The 26,776-nt window shown below is 35.9% G+C and overlaps 1 protein-coding gene across 2 annotated transcripts in view; it reads right to left on the bottom strand.

Moving 5' to 3' along the window:
• Nucleotides 1-26,776, bottom strand: part of Atf2 (activating transcription factor 2) — a 69,397-nt gene that overhangs the window by 24,837 nt on the left and 17,784 nt on the right. Inside the window, exons 4-10 of one of the 2 annotated variants that reach the window (XM_050120102.1) lie at nucleotides 25,043-25,112; nucleotides 14,925-15,021; nucleotides 11,499-11,617; nucleotides 11,259-11,387; nucleotides 6,310-6,488; nucleotides 5,572-5,686; nucleotides 2,787-2,873 (exon numbers count right to left, since the gene is read on the bottom strand). In XM_050120102.1, coding sequence (XP_049976059.1) covers nucleotides 2,787-2,873; nucleotides 5,572-5,686; nucleotides 6,310-6,488; nucleotides 11,259-11,387; nucleotides 11,499-11,617; nucleotides 14,925-15,021; nucleotides 25,043-25,090 — 774 coding nt within the window. In that variant the 5' untranslated portion in view covers nucleotides 25,091-25,112. The remainder of the gene's footprint in view (nucleotides 1-2,786; nucleotides 2,874-5,571; nucleotides 5,687-6,309; nucleotides 6,489-11,258; nucleotides 11,388-11,498; nucleotides 11,618-14,924; nucleotides 15,022-25,042; nucleotides 25,113-26,776) is intronic. The other variant, XM_050120108.1, reaches the window with a different exon arrangement.

Below are 26,776 nucleotides of genomic sequence, written 5' to 3'. Positions count from 1 at the left end.
ACTCACAATAGATCAATGCTGGAAGCTAAGTGTCTATCACGGAGAAAATAGACTAAAAAATTTTAGTACACTCACACAATAAAATTCTACTCTGCAATAAAATAAAGTAGGTTTTGATATATTTAACAACATGGGTAAATCTCAGAGACATATGCTGAGTTGCACACAAAACAGAGTACGAGTCTATATACACTAAACTAAAAGCTATGCTGCCAAGTCACAAAACAGAGATAGCGGGTTAGAAAAACTTTTTGGGTATGTTTATGGTCTGGTCTATATTACAATAGTATATGTCATGTAATGTATGTATTTCCCAGAACTTTGCTGTTAAAAGTGACATATTTCAATATATATAAAATTTACATTAAAATGGAGGTTAAGTACAGTTAAAACCTGAATTACTAACAGGTTTTACTACTAGTTAGTTAATTACTAACAAATGACGCTGGGTGATAGGTATATTATATCCTGTTCACTTTTATGTATCTTGCATATATAAAAAAGTTTCCACCATTAAAAAAAATGGGGCTAGAGATATGGCTCAGCAGTAAAGAGCATTCTTAAAAGAACTAAATTTGATTCCCAGCACCCACATTGGGCAGCTCACAAGCATCTGTAAATCTGGTGCCTCTTACCTCCATAGGCAACTGCATTCATGTGTACATATCCACAAATACACAGAGATGCATACACACAATTTAAAACAAAATAAATATTAAAAAAAATCAAGGTAGGGGTAGTAGAGGAAGACACTAGGGAGATGGCTCAGTGAGTAAAGTGCTTGCATGTGCCTATAACTTCAGTGCTGGGGGTTGTGGAGACAGGTGGATCCCAGGAGCTTGCTGGCTAGCCACTCCAGCTCAAACGCTGAACTCCAGATTCAGTGAGAGGTCCTTTCTAAAAAAGTGAGGTGAAGCGAGGGCTGGAGGGGTGAAGTGCACTGGCTGCGCTTCCAGAGGTCCTGAGCTCAATTCCCAGCACCCATATGATGGCTCACAACCATCTTATAGTGCCCTCTTCTGGCATGCAATCGTACATGCCAGCAGAACACTGCTACACATAATAAATAAAATTAAAAAAAAAAGGTGAAGGGTCACAGAACACCTTCTCTGGCCTCTACATACACATAAAAAGGTACACATATCCTCTTACACACAGAAAATTTAAAAAGTAATTTTTGTTTTTTACTTAATCAAAATTAAGAAAAGTATATTTACTTACTACTCCAACTAAAATAAGTAATCATGAAAATATGGCTATTTTGCATTAGCAAAATCCTAATAAAAATTTAATTGGATTAAGTGGGTCATTCTGACTCCCCCTTATATTTTTAGGTTTTCAATCAAAGATTCACTGTTAGCCTCAACAGATGCTAGAATGATGGTTCTTACAGTCAAATGAATTTCCGTAGTGCCTGTTCCGGGAGTCGGTTTGTAAGGTACAAGCTACACTGTGTGAAAGCACGTCCAGATACACGTACCACAACAGGCCCTTCCTCTCATTCCTACTCTACTCGCTTTTATTTTCTGCATGCATGGCAAATTAAAACTCATTTCCCCATTACCACAACGTATTTAAACAGAAAACGTATAGCAGGACACTCTGTCATTAAATAAAGACCCAGTTCAGTATTTTCACAGTGTTGACTAAACTGTGAGAGCTTTTCTCCTTCAGCACGTGCATTCCTCGCTCACCACACACACTAAATACATCGTTTATGAACCTCTAACGTCCTTATTCAGGTGACATACTGGCTTTACACAGATGTTATCATGTACAAATTTCAGATTAATAGACAGTAGCAAAAAAAACCCCACTAAGTCTTTCAACAAATTATATTCTTAGATGCACAAATTTTTATGACCACAGTGCCAATAAAGAACGGAAGCAAATAAAGAATCTAGCAATACTTATCTATTATTTACTAGGATATATTAATTGATATTAGGACAAAGTATCATTGTATCATTAATAGACCATAGGGAGTCTAATACACTGATTTTGATAAATATGAGAAACTTCATGAATCTGTCAAGAAAGTTAAGACAGTTTATAGGACTTGAGTCAAAAAAAACTGCAGGAATGAAAGCTTACTCCTTTACTTTACAGAAAATTAAACTAATTTCAGATAATGAAAGTCAATCACAGCACTATGGAAGTTAAGGCAAGAGGATCCCAAGTTCAAAGTCTGTATAGGAATAGAGCGAGGTCAAAGCCAGCCTGGACAACCTAGTGAGACCCTGATGCAAAATAAAACAAAAAATAGGGCGTTAAAATGTAGCTTAGGGGCAGAGTGCTTGCCCAGCCTATGTGGGGGAAAAGACCCAAAGAATGGAGGACACAGCATAAGGACTAAAATAAAAACTCCTGATTCCTAACATATAGCCCATTTTTTTAAATAATGTGAATTTTTTAATGCTGAGAAAAATAGTGTCTTTCTTTTAACCCATGAAATGTTTTCTAACTGGCATACTATTTGGAGAAGTTATGTTTAAAACCCGTTCAGCACCACTTTCAGAGCTGTACTACTCAAAGCTTCCACCAGGAGGAGTTTAAGGTCATACTCCAAACCAGACAAACAAGTGACAGAAACCACAATTTTAGTCCCAGCTTACCCTTTATATTAAAGTGTCATTAGTCAATCACTACACTAAGGGAAGCGTTCCTTTTCCAAAATTTCTAGTTCTTCCATAGTGTAATTCAGCCCATGACTAGAAAATGCTGGCCTTAGTGGAGCGGGAGAGAGAGAGAGACAAAACTAAAAACAGAAAACAACCCTTGCTTACCATTTTTGCCTCTGACTGCACTGGCTGAGGGGATGAAGGGCCTGGAATCCCTGGAACACTAGGCACCATGGTGACTGGCCGAACAAGCTGTGTAAAAGACATTAAAAATAACTTTGACTCAGCATTTAAAAACAAGATGTACATTTTTTACTGAACACAATTATAATCTGTAACCTTTGGATTTAGAAAATTATAAACTTTAACTGCAGCTGACTATATGTTTGCAATGAACTCTGATGAACTGTATAGCCTGATTTATAATTCAAAAGTTGTCAATTTGGTGGGAGGGAGAACTGTGGTTGGAATGTAAAATGAAATAGAAAAAAATAAAAATTTTAAAAGTTGTCAATTTCTCTAAAACAATGACTTCCAGGTTCTCCCACCCCACTCCGCAAGGACTGAAGCCAAGGCCTTGTGTGTATGAGGTGAGTGCTCTATTAGAAAGCTGAATCACTAGCCATCAATTTACTTTTGGTTTTTGAGAGAGAATTTCATAATGTTATTTTGGATGGCTTTGAACTCACTCTGTAGTTCAGGTTAGCTTTGAACTTGCATACTTTTTGTCTCGGCATCCTAAGTGACACAGGCCTGTGACAGCTGACCTGTTTTTTTGAAAATTTTTCTTATAAACTTATAATATTCAAAGTGACTGGTGCAAAAATTTGCACTATTATCTCTTACATTCTAATTTTCATATCAATGAAGTATCAAAAGCGTGATAGTAAGAAATAAAAACAATTTCATCATCAACTTTGATTTACTAAGTATATGAATGTTCTAAACTGTATATGCTTTGACATATAACAAAGAAGCAGGTGGTCCCTGAAAACTTCTCAGGAAGCACTTGAACAGGGCCTGCCACTTTTGCAGTTGTTACATGAATAGCATTCATCTCTTCTTTCATTGCAAGCTGTTTTCAATAAAGGCACATTTAAAAGGATAACCATTTTATCGTAAATGCAATGCAAGAATATTTCTTGCTTCAAAAATATACTCAAAACAGAGAAATCAAACCTTATATCCAAGTCCTCACTAGGTCTTTTAAATAATGCAATTTGAGTAACAAGGTTCTATTTAATGATGATAAAATATTTTGGATTACCTCAATAAAGGATAATTTGGATAGTTAGATCACTTAAAAAAAAAAATCCCAGAACTCAGGTGGCAGAGGCAGGTGGATCTTTGTGAGTTCAAGTCCAGTCTGGTCTACAGAGTTCCAGACAAGCCAGTGCTACATAGTGGAATCCTGCTTCAAAATAAGAAAGGAAGGAAGAAAGATTTTTAAAATAAAGTTAATACTTAATATGCTACTAATATTGATAAGGAGCATATCCAAACCATAAATTTTAGAATGTTGCTATAAAGTACGCTTTTAAAAATATTCTCAAAAAACTACATAGTAAAGGATTATACCACACGAATCAACACTATTATCCATGTAATAACAGAATGAAACTTAAAATGTTTTTTACACTTATTTATTTTGTATAGTTGTTCCCACAAGCATGCCATGGCACACGTATGGAGGTCAGAGGACAGTCTGCTGGAGTTGGTTCTCTCCTTCCACCATGTGGGACCTGGGAACTGGAACACAGGTTGTCAAACTCAGTGGCCAATGTCTATCCACTGAGCTACTTCACAGGCCCCGGGGGCTGGGGGGAACTGTTTAATTATATGAACAATTAAGATGTGAAGTATTCTTTACAGGAAATTATTAAGAGAAATTCAAAGCATGCTGTATCATAAAAATTTACGGAAAAAGAAAATAGTATGTTCTGAACAGCTCTGCTAAAGAACAGTGCTTTTCAGAATAAATATGTGAAACGTTGAAGACGAATTTGAAAAGTGTGAGTAAAATTATTTTGTGAAATGTGAGGATAGAAAAAACTATTTCTAACTTTTCATCATTCCAAATATTGTGCTTTATAAAGACTTAAGTTTTTCAATTATGTGTATTGTGTCTATCTGTGTGTGGGGTATATGCACTCTGTGCAGGTGCCCATGGAGGTCAAAGCTGTCGGATCTAGAACTGGAGTTACAGTCAGTTGTGAGTCACTCAAAATGGAAACTGGGAACTGAACTTAGGTCCTTTGCAAGAGCAGGACAAGCTCTTAAACACCCATCTCCACCAATGTGTTTATAAGTGTTAGTTGATTATCTTCTCTACCTTTTCTAAAATTTGTATATTTAATGTGTCCCTCATAAAACTTCTTTTGGATTTTCTCACAACAAAGAGATCCAGAATGGTCTCATATTTATCACAGCTGAGGCAAGCTTTCAACTTTTGGTCCTCCTATGCCTGCAGATTGAGTGCTGGAATTACTAATGTGTCACCAGGCCTAGATATGAATGGTTAGACCTTAACATGCATGGACTATCAAAGGAATTCTGTAAACTACATGTAATCATAAAGGATAAGTTGGTTTTGTGAAGAACTTTTAGAACTATAAACACCAGAGCTATCTGACAGCATTCCAACACAAATATCTTAAAATAGAAAATTGGAAATATTTTAATTCCATAAATCTAGGCAAACTGAAAGGAGCTGAATCAAGAAATAGTACCCCCAAAATATAGAAAACTTGTGGGGGGAGGTACAGAAAAATGTTTTCTATCCAATCATGTTTGCCGAGGACTAAGTATCAATGAATAAATATCACCCATTAATAAGCATTTGATAAATTCCATTTAGTGAGCCAATCAAGCAGTTCAATTAAATTTCCTGGTTATTTTACCAAGACCAGTTTTGAGACAAAGACTTAAATGGTCTAACTTTCCAACTTACTGGGACTGCAGCTGGAACATGCACATTAGAACTTGTAATTGATGCAGGAATAGCAACGGGCATGGTTTGTCCATTAGGAAGATGTAATAGAAGAGGAAATGGGCCTGGTACAGGACTAAGAAAAACAAAACAAGGGAAAATGTAAAGATCTATACCAACCACCTATGGAAAATAACAGTCTTTTTCCTCCTATTACTTAAAAATATGTCTTCTAACCTCCAAAAGGCAAATTCCAAAACTTAGTTCTTTCTAATTGCATCTTAAATGCATAATCCATGTAGGAATGCTTAAAAAAAAAAAAACTGGGGAAAATCATCAATTCCCAATTTGAAAAAGGAAAAATTCTCATCAGAAAAGTCTTGGGAATTACTTTTAAGAACTGAGACAATTGTCGTCTTGTAATGAAATAATTCATGTTTTGTGTCAAACAGCATAAAAATAAGACCATCTTAAACTTATAGTCTATTTTTAGCTAAGGTTTAGGTATTTATTTTCCAGTCTGTTAGATAATATTATTTTTAAAAGAATACTAAATTTCCAAAAACCAAGAAAGACAGATCACTTACTCACACGCATGTACACACGAGTGCACGCACATACATACATACATACATACATACATACATACACACACACACACACACATAGTATAATTCAAGTAATTAAATATTCTAGGAAAACCATAGTAAGAAAACCCTACAACTCACGTACAGCCAGTGGCTGACTGGAAGCACTTACACAATTGGCCTGTTAGAGGATGGTGCCTGGGTGATTACAGTACTTGAGGTTGGTGAAGGTACTGCTTGTTGAATAATTACACTTGAGTCAGAACTTGTGAGCAGCACATTGGGAACCTGTAATGATGCTGGACGAACGATAGCTGATGTGGGCTGTGCAGTTTGTGCCAATGGTACTTCCTATTTAATTTTAAGATAAATAAAGGGTGGTATTTAAAAATGCAAGTTAATTCATGTACCTCAGTGAACAGAATGTAACACATTTCTGAAAGCAACCACTAGATAATACTTAATGACCCTCCAAATAAATTACTATCTAAATTTAATTGAAAATATCTTAGATGCAGCTATAAAGTTCAAATGCAATTCTCAAAATTTAGAAAACAAATCTGCATTTTTTTGGTTCAATGTGTCTTCCTACTAATTTAAGATAAATTAGGCTGGACTACTTAGCAATGATTCTGTGAGAATTTCAGTAAGAAATACAAACCCAATCCACTGTCAGTAATGAAAAAAACAAAACTTAGAAGGGATTGTCCTATCTTATTTGCTAATTATATTACAGAAACAAGAAACTGATCCAGAAAGGTAGTATTATGATTTAAACAAATTTGGTCTTTAGAAATATTTTTAAGATGTCAGGCAGTGGTGGCACAAGTCTTAAGTCCCAACACTTGGGAGGCAGAGGCATGCAGATATCAGAGTTCAAGACCAGCCTGATCTATGTAGTGAGTTCCAGGACAGCCAGGACAACAGAGAAACCCTGCCTTGAGAAACAAAACAAAAAAAGCTTTAAGACATTTTAAATTAATAGAAATGTTTTCTAATTTCAAATAGTTTTTTCTAGTATCAAAAGACCAAGTAATACTGGTATTATGAATTATACAAAATTACTAACTACTGCTGAGAGCTTCCAAAACTAAAGGGAAATAGAAATTATAAATTAGCTAGGATGATTCTTAATATTCTTCCATAGTTTTACAGATTACAAAAGGACGATAAGGGCCTTACCTAGAACTCATTAATTAGCATATTCTTTTGAACCTGCCTTTATGCTGCTACTTAAAGTTGAAGTCTTATTAAGATACTTGGAAGGAGAAATTGGTAACATTGTAACTACAGCTTTTCAGCACATTTGAAAACTTAGAACTCAAGAACTTGTGGGCGGAGTGACAAGAAATGAGTGAGACAGACAAGGAAACTTCCCTCCACAGTACAAGGAGATGTTCAAGAGCCAGTACTAAGTGGGAGGACTGAGCAGAGGATTAGGTAGAGCTGGATAACATGACAGCGAGGGAAATGGAGAAGGAAGCAGTGTCAGGCAGGAAAAGCCTTGGAATATTTGATGACTAGAGTAGCATGAAGTGAGGATGGATGGGTAGAGGAGTCGAGATCAGAGGCTCTTCCTAGGGAATGGATATAAACTCCCGTAAGTAACAATTCTCTATAAGACTTTGAGCTGGGAAAAGAAGACCTCAATGAGTTCTTAAGTTCCCTCATCCAGAACTTAGGGAAACATCAGGTACAGAGCAGGTCAGAAACAAGTTTTAGCCTGGCATGGTGCCACGCACCTATACACAGTCCCAGAATTTGGAAAGCTGTGGCAAGAATATTATTAATATGAAACTAGCTTGGGCAAAAGAAAGAAGCCCCGTGTTTTCTAAGAGAAACAGAGATCAGTAACACCCAGTAGTCTAGAGTACATGCTGGAGGCCCTTGATTCCATTCGCAGCACTGGAGGTTGGGGGAAGAGAAGTAGGGTGTTCGTGATCCAACTGAAAGATGATAGCTAGGACAACAACAGGGAACACAAAACAGGGTAAGATTCAAAACTTTGTAAGAAAATCTAGTAAGATTTGCTACTGGTTCAAAGTCAAGTTAAAAAGAATTGAAGGTGACACCTAAATGATTGGCTTCAGTAAGGAGATGGATACATATTTTTCTTTCTTTTGTTGGAGGGGTGGTCTTGCACAGGGAGGGGAGTAGGAGGGAGAGACAGGAGCTTGCTATACAACTCAGGAGGGTTAAAATATACTTAGTATGATGTAGGAGGGTCTTCTATCTATCTATTGCTTTCAGTGGTTAATAAAGAAAACTGCTTAGCCTGATAGGTCAGAACATAGGTAGGCGGAGAAGACCGAACAGAATGCTGAGAGAAAGAAAGCAGAGTCAGGCAGACGCCATGCTTCTCCTACCCAAGACAGACGATGGTTAGAATCTTCCCGGTAAGCTACCACTTCGCGGTGGTACACATATTATTAGAAATGGGTTAATCAAGATGTGAGAGTTAGCCAATGAGAGGCTAGAACTAATGGGCTAGGCAGTGTTTAAATGAATACAGTTTCTGTGTTGTTATTTTGGGTGTAAAGCTAGCCGTGCGGGAGCCGGGCAGGACGAAAAGCAGGCCTGCTCGCCTCATCACTACATTAGTAGCACAGGCTAGCCTTGAACTTGCAATACTCCTGACACTATCTTCCTAATGCAGGAATTACAAAGATATGCCAACATGCCTCAGAAGAGAAAACTGAGCAAAGAAATATGTTTGTTTCAGACATCTAAGATGCTCCATAGACACTGCACAGGAGATGCCAACACAGAACTAGATACAAGTCTGACAGGAGGGATGCGTGGCCTGGTACATATTTGGGAGATATCTGGTATACACCTAAAAGAAAATTAAACAGAAAAGGAGGTCCAAAACTGATTTTATTCAACTTGGCATGACTATGTACTACTAAAAGGAACTGAGGACTAAAAATGCAGAAGGAGCACCCCTAGAAGATGATAAAGTAGTCACAAAGGATAAAAACTGATAAATGTAAAGAGGAAGGAATGCTCTGAGGGGAATAAGACTGTTCTCAGGATCTGTTTAATAACTGTAATAAATGTGGGAATAAAATATGTTTAGAAAAAAGAGGATAATTAAATATATCAAGATAATGATAAAGTATAATCATTAAAAGTTATGACTTTGGGAAATCTCTAATGAATGGGAGCATGTACTTAGCTTCAAGAATTCTGAGGTTGGGGGCTGGGAATGTAGCTCAGTGGCAGGGTACCTGCTCGCTATGAGTGCAGTTCAGTACTGGGGAAAGAAGTAGTACAGAATAAGTATATAAATAAAGCATTATTATGTGCCTATACCATCTGTCTATGATTTAAGATGTTATTAGTCAAAATGTTTAAAAAATGAACTTTATACAAGTTACAGTAAGCTAGGTTAATTTCTTATTTAAAGAATTAAAGATACATTTAGTAGTCTACATACAGTGTTTTGTAAAGCCTACAGTAGGTTTTCACACGCACTTGACCCTCCCTCACTTAAGTCTGGCAGTGGAAATTCCAATCTGTAAGCTCTACTCATGGTAAGTGCCTATACAAGTGCACCATTTATACTTTTTTATACTGGTGATTTGGTTGTTGTTGAGTGTTTTTTTTCTTGGTGTATGTAGGTCTGTAATATATGAACATAAGAGTACGTGCACATACTTGTGCGGGGGGGAGGGGTACAGGCATGCACACATAGAAGCCAAAGGACAACGTCTGGGTGTGAGACTTCACCTTTCTGTTTTGTTCGAGACAGTTTCTCTGCCACGGTGTAAACTAGGCAGCAGGCCTATGAGTTTCTGGAGATTTTCCTATCCCTGCCTCTCATCTCCCTTTAAGGGCATGAAAAATTTACAGGTGCTTGAGCTACTGGTTCTTATGTGGGTCCTAGGGCTCAAAATTCAGCCTTAGGGAACAAGATTTACTCACTGAACCATCTTCCCAGTCTGCATTTTTAATTGTGCCTTTTCTATATTCAAATACAAATATCAGTAACGGTATAACTACCTATATAGTCAATACAGTAGCATCAAGTAGTACAGGTTTATAACATGGGAATGACAGGTGTAACATACTAAGTATGTAGAAGGTTACAGTCTACATTTGTGTAAATACATTATGCTTTGGATAGAAAGATGATATTGCTGAGACATCTCTTAGGATATATCCCTATCAGCAATACATATTCTCACAGTAGAAATCTATTCTTTTTTTAAAAAATATTTATTTATTTATTTATTTATTTATTTATTTATTTATTATACAATATTCTGTCTGTGTGTATGCCTGAAGGCCAGAAGAGGGCGCCAGACCTCTTTACAGAGGGTTGTGAGCCACCATGTGGTTACTGGGAATTGAACTCAGGACCTTTGGAAGAGCAGGCAATGCTCTTAACCACTGAGCCATCTCTCCAGCTCCCTAGAAATCTATTCTTATTATGATTTTATAGTGACAATTTAAAAAGGAACACTGCCACTGTCTCTTTACATGTAGGCACTGAATAAATGCAGTTATTGTATGTATTTTCCAAGTGAAAAAGTGATCAAGTACACATCATAATACAACTCAACACACAACTATAGCCCAGGAAGCCCAGGTTACTAATATCATTCACTGTTGATATAAAATATATACTGTGAAGTAATAATTACTCACTCTTGACTATCCTGTTCAAATTGTTTCAGTTGTACTGATTTTTCAGATCTTAAAATAGCACCTTATTTTCTAAATGGGTTGTAGTTCTCTTTTAATTGACATTATTTGATAAAAATAATTACTTATGAAGGTGGAATTTTCCCTAAGAATTCATACAGGTATATATACATACATACATATATATAGATACCTGTTTATATACTGTACAATCCAACAGTGAATTATAAAATTTTATGTTAAAAGTTTTATAAAGATTAAAAATAAACAAGTTTGGGAATAGTGAGATAGCTCAGTGGATAAAAGTGCTTATCACCAAGCCTGAAAGCCTGAGCTCAATCCCTGGGAGCTACATAGTGTAAGAAGTGAACTTATTCCTACAAGTTGTCCTCTGCCCTCCACATGCCATGCACACCCACAAATACAGACAATAACAAAGGCATGGGAGGTAATCTTCTCCACAGCTCTAACCTTCTCATCACTGGTAGTAGACTCGGGGTGAGGTAAAGGGCTGTCCTGGTGAGTTGTTTCTACAACAGAAGGTTCCTCAATTTTGCTTCTTATGATGGGAGTTGCAAGAGGGGACAAATCGAGAGGCATCTAATGCAAACAATAAAGAAAACTTTGTAAAAAGTTAAAAATGGCCAATCGAGAGCAAAAACTATCATTTGTTTATCATCAGAAGTATTTTAAGTTTTATGGTTAACTTACTTTTTTAATGTCATCTTCTGAGGCCTTCTTGAACTCATTCTCAAATGGACTTGCCAATTCATTGAACAAACCCACTTCCTCACAGTTTTTTAGGAATCTTGTTGGAGTTGGTGTCTGATCTGAAATAAATGTCAAGAAGTAAGTACACAAATATAAATGATCATGTTAAGATTCTAAAAGTTGCTAACAAATTGACAGATTAGTAGCACTGACTCAGTCACACGTTATTTCTCTCTTTGAAGAGATGTTTTCCTTTAAAACAAAATTTGGTTATACTTCATTTTATATCAACATATTTCCCCAATTTCACAAACCATAAGGTTCTTTTATGCTTAGTGTACTACTGAGTAGAGTGACATAAAGAATATTCTGGAGGAATTACTATTATCTAACACAGTGATAAGAAGTTTTTAAAGTTACGTTATCAAAAGTTATGATTGCTAAATGAATACCATTTAGGGAAAATTAATGAGAGCACATGCATGCTTTATCTTGGTATGTTCAACTAGCTGTCCATAATGTATTATGAATTCAAGCCTAATATACTATTTTACATCAAAATACTGAAAGGAAAGACAAGGTAAAGTTCCCCCCTAAAAAACAAAACCCTTATTTCTACTATGCAGCAAAGCATATTTAAAAAATCTAGTGAGTATAAAAGAGTCACATGCCAAATGAAATTTCTAGCTTAATTTAATAAGAATGTGAATTCAACTTTCTTACAGCCTGAGTGATTTCAACTATACGTGAATATGCACTCACTGATATGTATGCTAACATATATACTGACTATTAATGTACTGTCTGTACAACTACAAAGATGAATGAAAAACAAAACGTACAAGTCTTCCAATTTAGTATTATTTTGAGGGCATTTTTTTACATTAGAGTTGGTAGTACATTCAAATGTATTAATATTTTATGCATTTGAGGGCAGTAATTTTAGTGGTTATACACAGAATCTAGTCTACTTAAGACAGAACTGGTTTAAGATAAAATCTGTTTAGCTGAAGGTCAGATATTTGTTAATTACTGATTTTCTATAGGCGGTGCTGTGGGACAATGGTCTGTACCCTGTCACTTGTATATAAATAAATGCTGATTGGCCAGTAGCAAAGTAGGAAGTACAGTCAGGGCAACTAGGCAGGAAGTAAGACGGGTAACAAGAATTCTGGGAAGAGGGACGTTTCAGTCTCCAGTCATCATCCAGATAGTCTAGAGGAAGCCAGACACAGTGCAAGCAAGATGTGACTGCCTCACTGAAAAAGGTACTAAGCCACGTGGCTAACACAGACAAGAAGTATGGGCTAATATAAATTATAACAGTTAATAAGAAGCCTGAGCTACTAGGCCAACCAGTTTATAATTAATGTAGACCTCTGTGTGTTTCTTTGGGACTAAACAGTTGCAGGACCAGGCGGGACAGACACCTCTGTCAACAAGGGGGTACTACAATTTTATATTTACCTCTTACATGTACTACTTACAAATATTTTTAACAAAAATAATTCACTAAGCATTCATATTAGACATCAGGTAGGCTTGTCTCAGTGTAAACAATATCAGAATTACTGTAGGAGTCCGACATAATCTTACTCATTATTTAATCTTTAACCTGTACTCCAAAGATCTCAAAAAAATATTTATTTATTTATTTTTTGATTTTTGAGACAGGGTTTCTCTGTAGCTTTTGTTTCCTGTCCTGGAACTAGCTCTTGTAGACCAGGCTGGCCTCAAACTCACAGAGATCCGCCTGCCTCTGCCTCCCAAGTGCTGGGATTAAAGGCGTGTGATAAGGGTTTTATGTACACATATCAGCTTAAATCTATTTTAATTCAAATTATTCAAATATAAAAGTGACTATTATAAAAGGACTGTCTAGGATGATCGGGATGAAGACAACCCACACTAGAGGAATGAATCTGGAAAATGTGCAAGCGTAAATCACTGCTATTGATGATGAAAATCAAAGGGACCACCAGACTTGAGAAAAGTCATCACAGGCACAGTTGGTTAACATGCAGATTGCTTAAGGCTATTATCATCATGCATTCTATCTATACAGTTATAGTAAACTATCTCAATGTTAGTAAAATGCTATGACTGTGTATGTTCTATTTTTATATTGTACTAAATGTAATCAGAAAAGTAATTTCTAGAAACCATATTTAAAACATTCTTGAGATAAAAGTTTACAAAGAGAATGTCTGATATAGTAAATCTCAAGGAAACAAAGATTTTCCTACCAAGGAAAACACTTTCTAGATAGTTTTTAATTTTATTTACTGTTCTTTAATTTTTATTGTGGTCCTACTATTTACATATTCCAAAGAAGTACACACTTCACTCTGTTCTGTGTCCTTTTACTTACAGTACTGAAGATATGTCAAAAATTCTCGTCCTCAAACTGTTTAACAAATCACTAACTCTTTGTTTCCTCTCATTTATTCATTACAAAAATTATAATTCACACAGAGGAGTTATCTGATATTGCTTCAACATCTTATCTTTCCAAAACATTACATATGGTGTTTTGATCTCTAGACCAAGTAATAATTTTAAAATAGTAGTACTATTCAGTATTTGAGTTAATTCTAGAATCACAGGATAAACTAAGCTTCACAAAAGAAAGGATTGTAGTTATATACTGAAATTACACATAGTATTTATTATACAAATACACAAAAATGTGTATATATATGAAGCATCAAAGAAACCAACTAATATGGGACAGTGATGATAAGCTAATGGATGAATTGGGTTTCTTTTTCACATATGAAAAATAATGATCTGTTCAAGGTATATTACATATGGTTACAGGGTTGACACACATACACATACACAAACACTAACTGAATTTAGGTCTTCTGTATGAAGAAATTTTATTTTATTTTGCATGGCTGGGTATTAAAACCAATACCTTGTGCGTGCTAGGCAAGCACTATACTACTGATCTACACCCCAGTTTCAGAGTATTATTAATTAATAAAACATTTTATTTAAAACATTTTTAACAAAATTATAATGACCAAGTTTACTAAAGATTTCTTTTCCACAGGAAGTGCTTAATCATTTATTATCTTCATAAAGTTTTGAAAACCAGATGTGTGACAGCTAAAAGAAACACTAAATATCAATGAAGACAATTATCGTTAAATGTCCACTTTGTAAAAGTCATGAACATTCCTGGGGTTCTAATTAACTTCTGTAAAACTGACTTCAAATGGTTATTTGAAAAACACACATAAAAGTGAAATGAATGATCAAAAGAACATACAGAAACTAATGGGTAAATACATGTTGCCAACATTTACTATAAGTGAAGTGATTGGGATATCATTTCATAGCATTTACAGAGAATACACAAAAATTGTGCACATTCTGGGTGAAATAGTATATAAGCCATTAATAAAAGCATATACTAACCAGCCACAATGACACTGTCATTACGTGCTGGACCAAATTTCAGTGTCATCTCATGTTTATGTTTATGGACAGCCAAATGATCCTCGTTGGTAAAACGCTGTGGCAAAAAGTTTTAAAATACAGTTAAGATTTTCAATTTGATCAAAGAAAACTGATAAGGATTATCAATTTCCACAACATGTAAAACCACCATTAACAGTAAAATACCAACTTATAAACTAAAACATAATCCATCTACTGTTAGCACACAAAGACATACTAGATTTAAATAACCAGAAAAACCACTACAGAAGAATAAGAAATGATAGTATATAACTAATTTGAAAGACTTGAAAATAAAGCCTTAGGACAAAAAAAATTAATAAAATGACTACTATTCATTTTTTATTATGTCATAAATATAAACTCCATAATTCAAAGACTTTACAAAAATACTGTTTTACTTACCACTTTTTAACTGAGAATATTCTAAACATGACTCCTGTGCAAATTAAAAAATAAACCTGAGGTCAGGTGTGGTGGTGCACACCTTTAATCCCAGCGCTAGAGAGGCAGATGTTTGTCAGTTTGAGGTTAGCCTGATCTACATAGAGAGTTCCATGTCAGCCAGGGCTACATAGTAAGACCCTGTCTCAATTTAAAAAAGAAAAAAGAAAGGAAAAAGAATTTTTTTTAGAAAAGTAAGAAAAGAAAAAGATAGAAATTTGGCTTTATATTCCACAGTAAAGAATTCCCTAGTTGGCTGGGCATTGGTGACACATGCCTTTAATCCCAACATTTGGAAGGATAGGCAGGTGATCTCTGTGCATTCGAGGCCAGACTGACCTACAAAGCGAGTTCCAGACTGACCTACAAAGCTGACCTACAGGCTCCAAAGATACACAGAAAAACCTTGTGTTAAAAAAACAAAAACAAAAACCAACAACAACAAGGAATTCCTGTGTTACAATACAGCAAAGAAACAGCAACCACAACATCACTTTAAATGGCTTTAACCTAAAAGAGTGATTTTTAAAATCCTAGCTCATGTTAAAGTGAATGCGCGTTTAAAGCTCTGTCACACCTCTCCTCACCTCACACTGGGTAAGTACTGCATGCCAACAGACACAGCATGTTTAAATACCTACTGTGCCCGGAAATCAATCTTTTGGAAGAGCTCCTTATCAAGCACTACTTTTACCCAAAATCAGAACCAGTCATTTATTTTGTCCATTTCCTGGTTCAGAAGTTAAATTAACCCCCACTCTTTTCTATTGCTTTACAAATGGGGATGTTAGAATTGTCATGTAGCTGTTGAGAAGCCCGACACCTAGTACCTATCAGCATCCTAACTCCTGCATACAAACCCAACTTCCATTTTTAAAAAAGGCTTATGCTATTTTAATTTATGTTCACGTATATGTCTACAGAAGCAAGAAGATACTAGAGTGCCCAAAGTTGTAAGCAAACTCCAGTCCTCTGACAGAGCAACAAGCACTCTTAACTACTGAGCCCTTTCTCCATCCTCCAGCTTCAAGTTAGAAGCCTCACCAGTGCCCATGTGCTCTGAACATTCATTACTTGGCCTACCACTATAATAGACTTATCTTTATGTCTACCCTTCCAAGTAAGCTGAGCGCCTCCTATGATCTCCAAGTCTGCCAAAACCACATAAATGTTAATGGAAAAAATAAACCCCTTAAAATAATAGTTGATTCTTAAAATCAGTAAAATTCTAAGCTACATTAAAGAAAATCAATGTACTTTACTTAGAAACATCAATAGAAAATTAATCATTACTTTATGAAAATAATTATTACTTCTTCAGAACCTGTCTGTATCTCCATGTTGAAGGAACTGTTTCATTCACTAACTATCCACTCAGCTGTGGACACTGGGACAATCCAACTCTTTGCCACTCAGGCTACCTTCCTATTGCTTTATCCTTTAAGAGTCCACCCCAAATCTGGAAAAATTAGTAGTGGTGCTTTTGATAAGCAACCCAGAAACAAAGCTCTTAAGATAATGAACACATTGCAGAGCTCACTGATATTTGCTGCCTTTTATCCTTGTATTAAAATTATCATTGATATACTTTACATTCCACATGAAAAGTATCTGCACATAAGATTCCTGTTAGGTTCCACAAAACCTCCCAATGTGACTTTTTTATAGAAGGCAACTATTAAAGCATTTGTTTGTAAACTCATCTTGGTATAAGTGCCACACTTAGAAAACTGTGAAGGTGTCAAAATTAAGAGGTAAAACCTAAGCAAATTTAACTTAGAATTGTATTCTACTAGTGTCCTCTGCTTGGATTAGTTTCAAGGAACAACTGGAGCTGAAGGTGTAGTCTAGTGTTAAAGTGCTATGTACAAGACATTAGGTCTGATACTCAGCAGCAGCAACACTAACCAAAACAAACAAACAAAATCTATCCAACTATCCTAACACACTATAGATTAACACTGCCTGCTATGTGATGGGAAAATGAAAGCAAACTGTCTTAAGTGAAAAGGAGCAGACGAAAATATGTGTTATGTATTTATGAATTCTCAAACAAGATCCAAAGATCAAATTTAACTATTAGTTACATAGGAATTATTGACCACACACACACACACAATTTTTAATAGGAAGGGCAAAATAGACTCAAATTGGTATCTGATAAAGGTGAAGGTAAATCTGACCTTGGGCAATCATCTGAGAAAATGTGTATTTAAAAGAGAAACTTAGAGAGTCTGAGTGAAAAATCAATCTGGTTAAAATGAGAAAAATGCTTATTATATCATGAAGAATCTGGATTCTTTTTTTTTTATAAGATTTATTTATTCATTATGTATACAGTGTTCTGCAGGCCAGAAGAGGACACCAAATCTTACTACAGATGGTTGTGAGCCACCATGTGGTTGCTGGGAATTGAACTCAGGACCTCTGGAACAGTAGGCAGTGCTCTTAACTGTTGAGCCATCTCTTCAGCCCTCTGGATTCTTTTTAAACAAATACTTAATAGAGTAACTATTATATGCTGAGATAAAATTTATAATTTATGTGAATTCTTTTCTAGACAAATTAAAAGGTTTTTTTAAAGAAACTTTGTAGAATAATTATAATACTATTACTAGCAATATTAACAAAGAATCATTATAATTTCTTCTAAAAGTTCAACTCCATTGATACATACAAAACCCAAGTATTTCTCTCAATAAAAACAAGAGCTTGAGCATTTATCTCATTGAACAAGGTTGGAAAGAAGTGAAAAATTTTTTGGATAGAACCTTAAGGTAGAAAAAAGTTAATGTGCAGATGGGAGGAAGGTGAACACACAGCATCCATAGTAAATTAATGTTACGTTCTAATAGCTGAGAAACCTGTGTTTCCGAGGCTTGGCCATGTCTTTTCAGATTTTATTATTGGGGTGGGGTGAGGTGTTACACAGACCACAGTAGCTATGTGGGGGTCAGAAGACAATTCTGTGGCGTTGGTTCTCTCCTTCCATCTCTACACAGGGGTTCCAGGGATTAAACCAGGGTTGCCAGGCTTGCATGACATGTGTTTTTATATGCTAAGCCATCTCTTATCAGAATTAACCTCCTAAGAATTAGTCATTCTGTGGTTTTACTGTTATTTTCATGCTATGTTATTATTATTACTATTTAACTTGTTAAATGGGTATAAATAAGTTTTGATGTGGGTAACAGCTCTTTTTGCTAACTTTTTCCTTAGTTGAAGAGAACTCCATTCAATAGGAGAAAGCTACTGATTAACAGATATATACCTCCACTGAGACTTGAGCTAAGTACATATTGTATTTAATCTCCACTTTGATCAGCTGACAGTGTATAATAATTTACCACAAAGGTAAATTATTCTCAATGAAAATGAAACCAAAGGCAAAGGTATTACCAATAAAATAGAGCATGTAAATGAATTTTACTAAGTATCTAACTCTGCATCTTTTATTCAATTAAACAGCACATCCCCTAAATACAAATGAGACTAATAGGAGTCTGTGCAGTATCTAAAAATTAGCTAGGTATTTACAAAAAGACTGTGGTAAGGATTTTCAGGTAAACGCTTTGTGCTAATTTTTATAGGTCATTCTTAAAGTGACACTATCAACAAAGTACATTTTAAAATGTGAAAATCCGTATGTTTAAATTAAGTATGCTAGAACAAAATTTAGATTACACATGTTTACTGATGAGAAAAAATAATTTATACTATCATCACCAAATTGGTGTTTCTAAAATCAATTATTGCAGGGTAATAGAGGAAGAGACCTGGTCAGTTGTTCTCAACAACTTAGACCATAAAACCCAATATATGGACAAGTTCAAAAAAAATTTACATGGTGGGCATACCTTTAAGCTCAGCACTCAGGGTTTAGAGGCAGGAGATCTCTGTGAGTCTGAAGCCTGAACAATGAGTTCCAGGACAGCCAAGGCTACACAGTGAAACCCTAGCTCAAAAAATAATAATATTTAGTAGAACTTTCAACATCCTAAGGAATACTACCTTAACATAAAGAGAATATGTCACTGCTGCTTTTAGCAAGATTTAACACATAAAACTGATATTCACTGGGCTGTTTTGGTCAGTGATGGTATATAACATTAAATATCTCACAGTATCATTGGCTAAAATAATGTAATACTCAAGATTGGAGTGCTTAAGATGAAAACAGTTCATTATTAATGAGAGCTAAACTATTAATGAAAGCAAAAGCAGAGTGACCTTTTCTTTTTTTCTTTTGTATTGTGTGAATGTGTGGGAGTCAGAAGACACAACTTGCAGGGTTAGGATCACCTTCTACCATGCGAATTCTAGGGACTGAACTCAGGTCCAGTCTTCGAGCAAATGCCTTTACCCAGAGAGCCATCTTTTTGGCCCAATATTTAACTATATTTACATTTCATTCATTTATTAATTTGTTTATTTATAACTGGAATCCAACCCAGGGACCTGTGCATTCTAGGCAAGTGCTTTACCACTGAGCTTCACTTCAGTCCTTATTTTTTAAAGACAAGGTCTTAGTCTTATGGTGGTCTTGAACTTCTGGTCTTTGTGCTTCAGCCACCATGACTGTTTATATAATATTGAGCTGGTAATTCCAGTCTGAGAAATATAGTCGAAGAAACTAATAGAGATACACACATAGTTATGTAAAATGATACTCATCACAATGCTTTGTAATAATACTAAAATTAATTTCAATGTTTATAATAGAAAAATTAAGTAAATGATGGGACAAGCTCTAGCAAGAGAACACAGCCAACAATTTAAAACCATGTTTAGTCAGGAATGGTGGCTCACATGTCTAACTCACTAACATTTTTCAAATACTATAAATTTAAAACTAGGAAATTCTCTTAAATAATTTCTTTCTTTCCCTCCTTTTTGTTTTGTTTTTCCATACAGGGTTTCTTTGTGTAACAACAACCCTGGCTGTTTTGGAACTTGCTTTACTGACCAGGCCGGCCTTGAACTTGAAACTTGAAGAGATTGCCTGCCTCTTCCTCCTGAATGCTAGGATAAAAGGTGTGTGTCACCACGCCCAGCAAAACAATTTCTTATGATACACATACAAACATATATTCTAACATTCAGCCATTGATTCTTCTATTTAAACAAATTTAAAATTCAATGATTTTAATAATAATAAAAAATAAGCAAAAAAAGTTAGCATGTATAGAGCTGTGGTGATGGTCCGCCACAAAGACATGAAGAGCACGTAATGCTCGTTCAGGAGTTTGCCTAGGTTCCCAACACCCACAGGGCAGCTAATGAACCACCAGTTACAGGAGATCTGATGCTTCTTTTGGTCTCTACAGACCGCAGCAGTACATGTTGCACAGCATCTCTAGCACACACATACACATAAAAATGCATAAATTTTAAAAAACTCTTTAAAAATAGTATCAGTGCTAGGTGTGGTGACCTATGCCTTTAATCCCAGCATTTGGGAGGCAGACGTAGGTGGGTCCCATTGACTCTAAGGACAATCTAGTCTATATAGTGAGTCTCAGATCAGGTAAGGCTATATATACAGTTAAGATCTAAGAAATGTTTAAGAAATGGAGGGGTGGGTAGGGGTAGCATTTAAAAGTGCTTAATGCTCTTGGGAAGGGCCAGAGTTCAATTCCTAGCATGCTAGATGGACTGGATTGCCTGTAACTCTAGCTCCAAGGAATCCAATGCACTCTTTTGGCTTTCATGGGCACTACCCTAACCCCCCTCTCCATACACATGTAATTAAAATACCCTTTATTTTTTTAAAGTATATATTAATAAGGGATCATGCACAGAATCACAGTAACCATTCTATCTTAAGCAGAAAAAGTTAGGGCTGGCTTATTTGAGCCCAAGTTTCCAAGAATGACTTCTAGAACAACATGGCAAATTTGTTAATTTCCAAACACTGCTTCTAGAAACAATGTATCTGCTGTTACGCTTTAGGGCTCCAATTTCTCTCAAAAATCCAAAGGCTTCTTCCCAGGGTGGAAGCATTGGGAACGGTGGAAGCAGTCATATGTGGGCCTTGGAGAGGTCCTGTGGTCATTTGAGGTGTGACCTTGAAGAGGACTGAGTGCCTCTTCATCCCTTGGTTTGTAATATGAGTAGTTAGTTTTGCCTTTGCCATGCTACAGGTCCCAAGTAACAGGGTTAACTGACCATGAGGTAAAACCGCAAACATTCTGAGTTACCAAGGAAAAGTTCTATACTGGGGACCATATGGTAGGAGAGACTAACCTCCACATGTGCACACCAGTGCCTACGCACAGGCACATACATAAAACAGTTAACTACCCAGCTTTTTTCTTTAGTCAACTTGGTACTAAATTCAAAAATAAATAAATAAAAGTAAATCTGACTTACCAGAGAATAAATCCAGCTAGTGGAAACTAGCCATACTCTTAGTGTCAAAGAATTTTTAAGATTATAATTTTTACTCTTACTTAACTTTATAAAAATGCATGTGAGAGCTTTATATTAAAAGTCTATCTCTCCTGTGTCCACTGTCCTACCTACCTAGTCCATCTTTCACCTTGACCATTATCATCTAATTTCCTTGCTTCACAATACTCTGTGAATAAATCCATGTATCTCATGTCCACAAAGCTCTACTGATAAGATTTTTCCTATCTCTCTGATCTCTTGCCAAGCTCCCCACCAATCACTGTAGACTTCAGCCACAACAGAAACATGCAATTTCTTCCATATTTTCTTCATTTGTCCAGTTGTCCAACTGATCCAATTGTCACCTTACCACTGAAACATTTCCTCACCAATCTACGTTAGATAGCATCCAGGCAGGAGAGAGGGAGAGCTCAGTGTGTAAAGGCATGTACTGTGCAAGCCTGGGGACCTGAATTCCATCCCCAGAAAGAACAAACAGGTAGAAAGAGACAACCAGTCCTTACGTCCTGACTTCCACACATGCATATGACACATACACCACCCATAGTAATGATCAATAAAAAGTAAAATAAGGGGCTGGAGAAATATTTCAGTGATTAACAACACTCGCTGCTCTTCCAGACGATCCAGGTTTTTTGCTCCCAGTATCCACATGTTGACTAACCATCCATAACACCAGTTCCTGGGTGACCTTGCCTCTGCAAGCACGAGGTATGAACGTAGTGCAGACACAAACAAAACATCCATAGACATAACAGAACTAAATAAATATAAAAATACCCTTTCTTACTAGGGGCTATGTAAATGGTCTACCACTGAGCTACACTGCTAACCCTTAGACAACTCAAGTTTAAAAAACAGACAAGAGTTGATAAAGCACTCACAGAACAATAAAGATACACAAATAGTTGATATATACATCTTAGAAAAAATGGTTATCTTTTCAATAATCATCAAAGAAATGAAACAGCACAATGAGGTACCATCTATGAACAAGATGAGTCAAATTTAAAAGAATGAAAACACCAAATGTTAACAAGAATATGAAATAATTAAATATCTTATAAATTATTGATGGGAATATAAAATGGCCCATACATTTTGGAAAGCAATTTGTAATTTCCTAAAATGATAAGCAGGCTTTATTACACGATTCCACCATCACAATTCCAGTTGGTAATCCAATAGAAACTACACACAGCATGTGTACACATAAAGACTTATATTTCACTCATTTTATCTTTGGTAGCTAAATTTGGATAAACTGTGGAATAAAATTATTCAAATGAAGAAAAAGGCTCATATAGCTAGCTACTCTGGAGGTTGAGAGGTCTAAAGTAGGGATCCTAGACACTTCACAAAGGTTCCACCTCCAAGTACGTTAACATATGACTTCAGAGCTTAAGTTTCCAATCTGTGAATTTCTGGGGATATAATCAAATTACAGTGTCCCTGTTATGTCACCAACTGTTTTCTTTATAAATTGCCAAGTACCTAATCTGTAGTATAGTCACAGAAAGTAGGCAAGACAATTGAAAACTCATATTTTGTTATGAACGAATTCAGAAAAATGTACATATTCTACTGTCTGCTCAGTCACATGGCCTGGAGAGCATAAACTAGTTCACAACTGTGGAAGACAGATCAGGAGTTGACACAAGTAAGGGGCAAGAAAATGGGCACAAGGAAATTTGGGGGTGATGAGTAGTCCACTCTCATGACTGTGGCAACAGCTCTATGAACACACAGACACACACGTGACAAACTGCAACACTGTATAAGATGGCACACCTTAGCAGGTAAAGGTGTTTACTTCCAGGCCTGATGACCTGACTTTGATCCTCGCAAACTCATCAGGTATGAAAGAGGAAACTGGCTCCTAGTTGTTCGCTGACTTCCATATGCCAAATGTGGCTGTTTGTGCCAATAAGCAAACAAACACAAACACACACAACATGCACATGTGAACAAAATCAGTAACTGTAAAAAAAGCCCAAAGCATCAAACTGTGAACTATAGTGAAGTTTATTATATGTCGATTATATATTTCAACTTAAAATACCAACTAAAAATACATGAAACCAATAAAAAACTTTAATGTCTATTACTTAACTCTGTAGTATAAGTACTCTGTAAATTTATTATACATTAAAACTCGATTCTTCTTTAGTGTCTGTAGTTAAAAGATTAGGATAATCGTAATATCAATTAATAACAATATCCTAGAGTAAAAGTTCAAATAACATCTCTGAAAACACTTCCACACATGCACTGAATTAAAGATGTTAGATTTCAGAACATTAATAGATTAGTGATACTGTCTAAGGTAGATATCAGCTGGTTTTATAAAAGTTCAAATAAGCAAAACAATTTCTAAATATAGCGATGCATTTCTGATTTTTTTAAGTATTTATTTATTTATTATTTATACAGTATTGTCTGCTTGTATGCCTGCAGGCCAGAAGAGGGCACCAGACCTCATTACAGATGGTTGTGAGCCATCATGTGGTTGCTGGGAATTGAACTCAGGACCTTTGGAAGAGCAGGCAGTGCTCTTAACTGCTGAGCCATCTCTCCAGCCCCTGCATTTCTGATTTTAAGTTAGGTAGCTAAGCACTGATCTTCAATGAATACAGGTCAAATAAAATTCTTTTTAAAATTTTATTGTTTTTATTGAACTATATATTTTTCTCTGTTCCCCTCCTTTCCCCTTCCCCTTTCTCCTCGTCCATGGTCCCCAGGCTCCCAAATTACTCAGGAGATCTTGTCTTTTCAAATAATATTCTTTTAAGTCTGGGGTTTTTGTCTATGGTTCTAACCTTTACTATAAGATAAACTATTTCCACTGTACCACACTGTTTTTTCTAGAACTAGGATAGATATTAAAGAATTTTATTTTATTTATTTATTTTTGGTTTTTCGAGACAGGGTTTCTCTGTGGTTTTGGAGCCTGTCCTGGAACTAGCTCTTATAGACCAGGCTGGCCTCGAACTCACAGAGATCCGCCTGCCTCTGCCTCCCGAGTGCTGGGATTAAAGGCATGCGCCACCACCGCTTGGCCTATTAAAGAATTTTAAAATGTTTTTGTTTTGTTCTTACCCTAATTCTAATCTTATAAAATCGCTGCAGTAAAACCTTAATGATAATGTATTGCAGCAATGATTTGAAATGAAATGAAAAGAAACATACAAGACTATTGTAAGCAACGGCTACATTACCTGGCCACACCCAGGGGCAGTGCATAGAAAGGGCTTGTCATCACTCATATTCCACAGGTCCTTGTGTCACCTGTAACAAAGCACAGTCAGTCAACTGAAGTGGCTTCTTCACATGACCAAAGACAGGTCTTAACAGCAGGGGTAATCTCTCCTTGTACTTGTTTGGCTTAAGCTAACTGTGAACATCGCCTCATGTTTTGCTTACTTTAATGAATAGATGCTTTGTTTGCACTGCTCTTGAGCTCAGTGCCAGGGGTGCCCCTGGCTTCCCACACAAGTTTTGGCGTCCCCTTCTTTCTATCTTTGGAGACTTAGCTTCACCGACCACAGAACAGGTCAATAATCTTCTACCTTTACTATGAGAGTAGACACATGCAACATGCAAAATCTATTCTATAGAAAGGGGTTAGAACACTGCCACTAGGGATACAAGAGACATACCTCAACATAATAAAGGCAATCTCAAGCAAGCCCACAGTCAATATCAACCTAAACAGACTAAAACATAAAGTGTATCTACTAAAATTAGGAACTAGACAAGCATGTCCAATCTTTCCATACCTATTCAATATAGTACTTAAGTCTTAGCTAGAGCAATGGGAGATCAAGGAAAACACAAATAGGAAAAGAAGTCAAATTATATTTGCAGATTAAAGAGTTTTATTAAAAAAAGGCTCTTAAAAATTCCCACCAGGGGAACTTAACAGCTGAAAAGTACTTTGAGCAAAATAGCAGGATACAAAATTTAAAACAAAAATCACTAGCTTTCTTATATACAAATGACAGACTGAGAAAGAAATCAGGGAAACAATACTTTGAAAAATAGCCTCAAAAAATAAAATATCTTGGCATAACTCTTACCAAGTAAGTGAAAAACCTATATAATAAAAACTTAAAAGAAAGTGAAGATACTGGAATGAATGGAAACATGAACATGGAAAGGAAATGGAAAAATAAAGTTACTAGATGATGGAAAGACCACCCATGTCATGGATTGGTAGGATGAATAATGTGATAACGGTCATCCTACCAAAAGCAACCTGATCCAGTACTATTCCCATAAAAATTCTTCACAGAAGCTGAAAGAAACAATCTTCAAATCCTATGGCTTCATAAAAGCTAAATGAATTTTGAATAATAAAAGGGCTGGCAGTATCCCAATCTCAGATTTCAAGTTGTATTACAAAACAACAACAACAACAACAACAATAATAATACCCAGCATGGTACTGACATAAAAACAAACAGGCTGATCAATGGAATTGAAGTGAAGACCCAGACATAAATTCACACACCTATGAACACACCTGATTTTTGACAGAAGAAAAAGTCAAAACTACATAAGGAAGAAAAGATAGCATCTTCAATAAATGGTGCTGGTCATACTGGATGGCTGCATGTAAAAAGTTGAAAATAGACCCATGTTTATCACCCTGCATAAAACAAAACTCCAAATGGATCGAGAACCTCCACATAAAACCAGATATCCTGAATCTGCTAGAAAAGTGGGGGATAAGCTTGAACTTACTGGCACTGGAAAGGGCCTTCTGAACAGGACATTAATAGTAGGCACTAAGACCAACAATAAATAGAACCTCATGAAGTTGAAAGCTTCTGTATGGCAAAGGACACCTCATTTGGGCAAAACAACCGTCAACAGAATAAAAAAAGATCTTTATCAATTATACATCTAATACAGGGTTAATATGTAAGGGTCAGTATCTGCAATATATA

Source organism: Alexandromys fortis, unplaced genomic scaffold, assembly GCF_014885135.2.
Source record: "Alexandromys fortis isolate MF-2015 unplaced genomic scaffold, M_Fortis_MF-2015_v1.1 scaffold_8_1_9099942, whole genome shotgun sequence".
NCBI lineage: Eukaryota > Metazoa > Chordata > Mammalia > Rodentia > Cricetidae > Alexandromys > Alexandromys fortis.
Note: the sequence above shows the minus strand (reverse complement) of the source record. Positions and strands in the feature narration are given on the sequence as shown.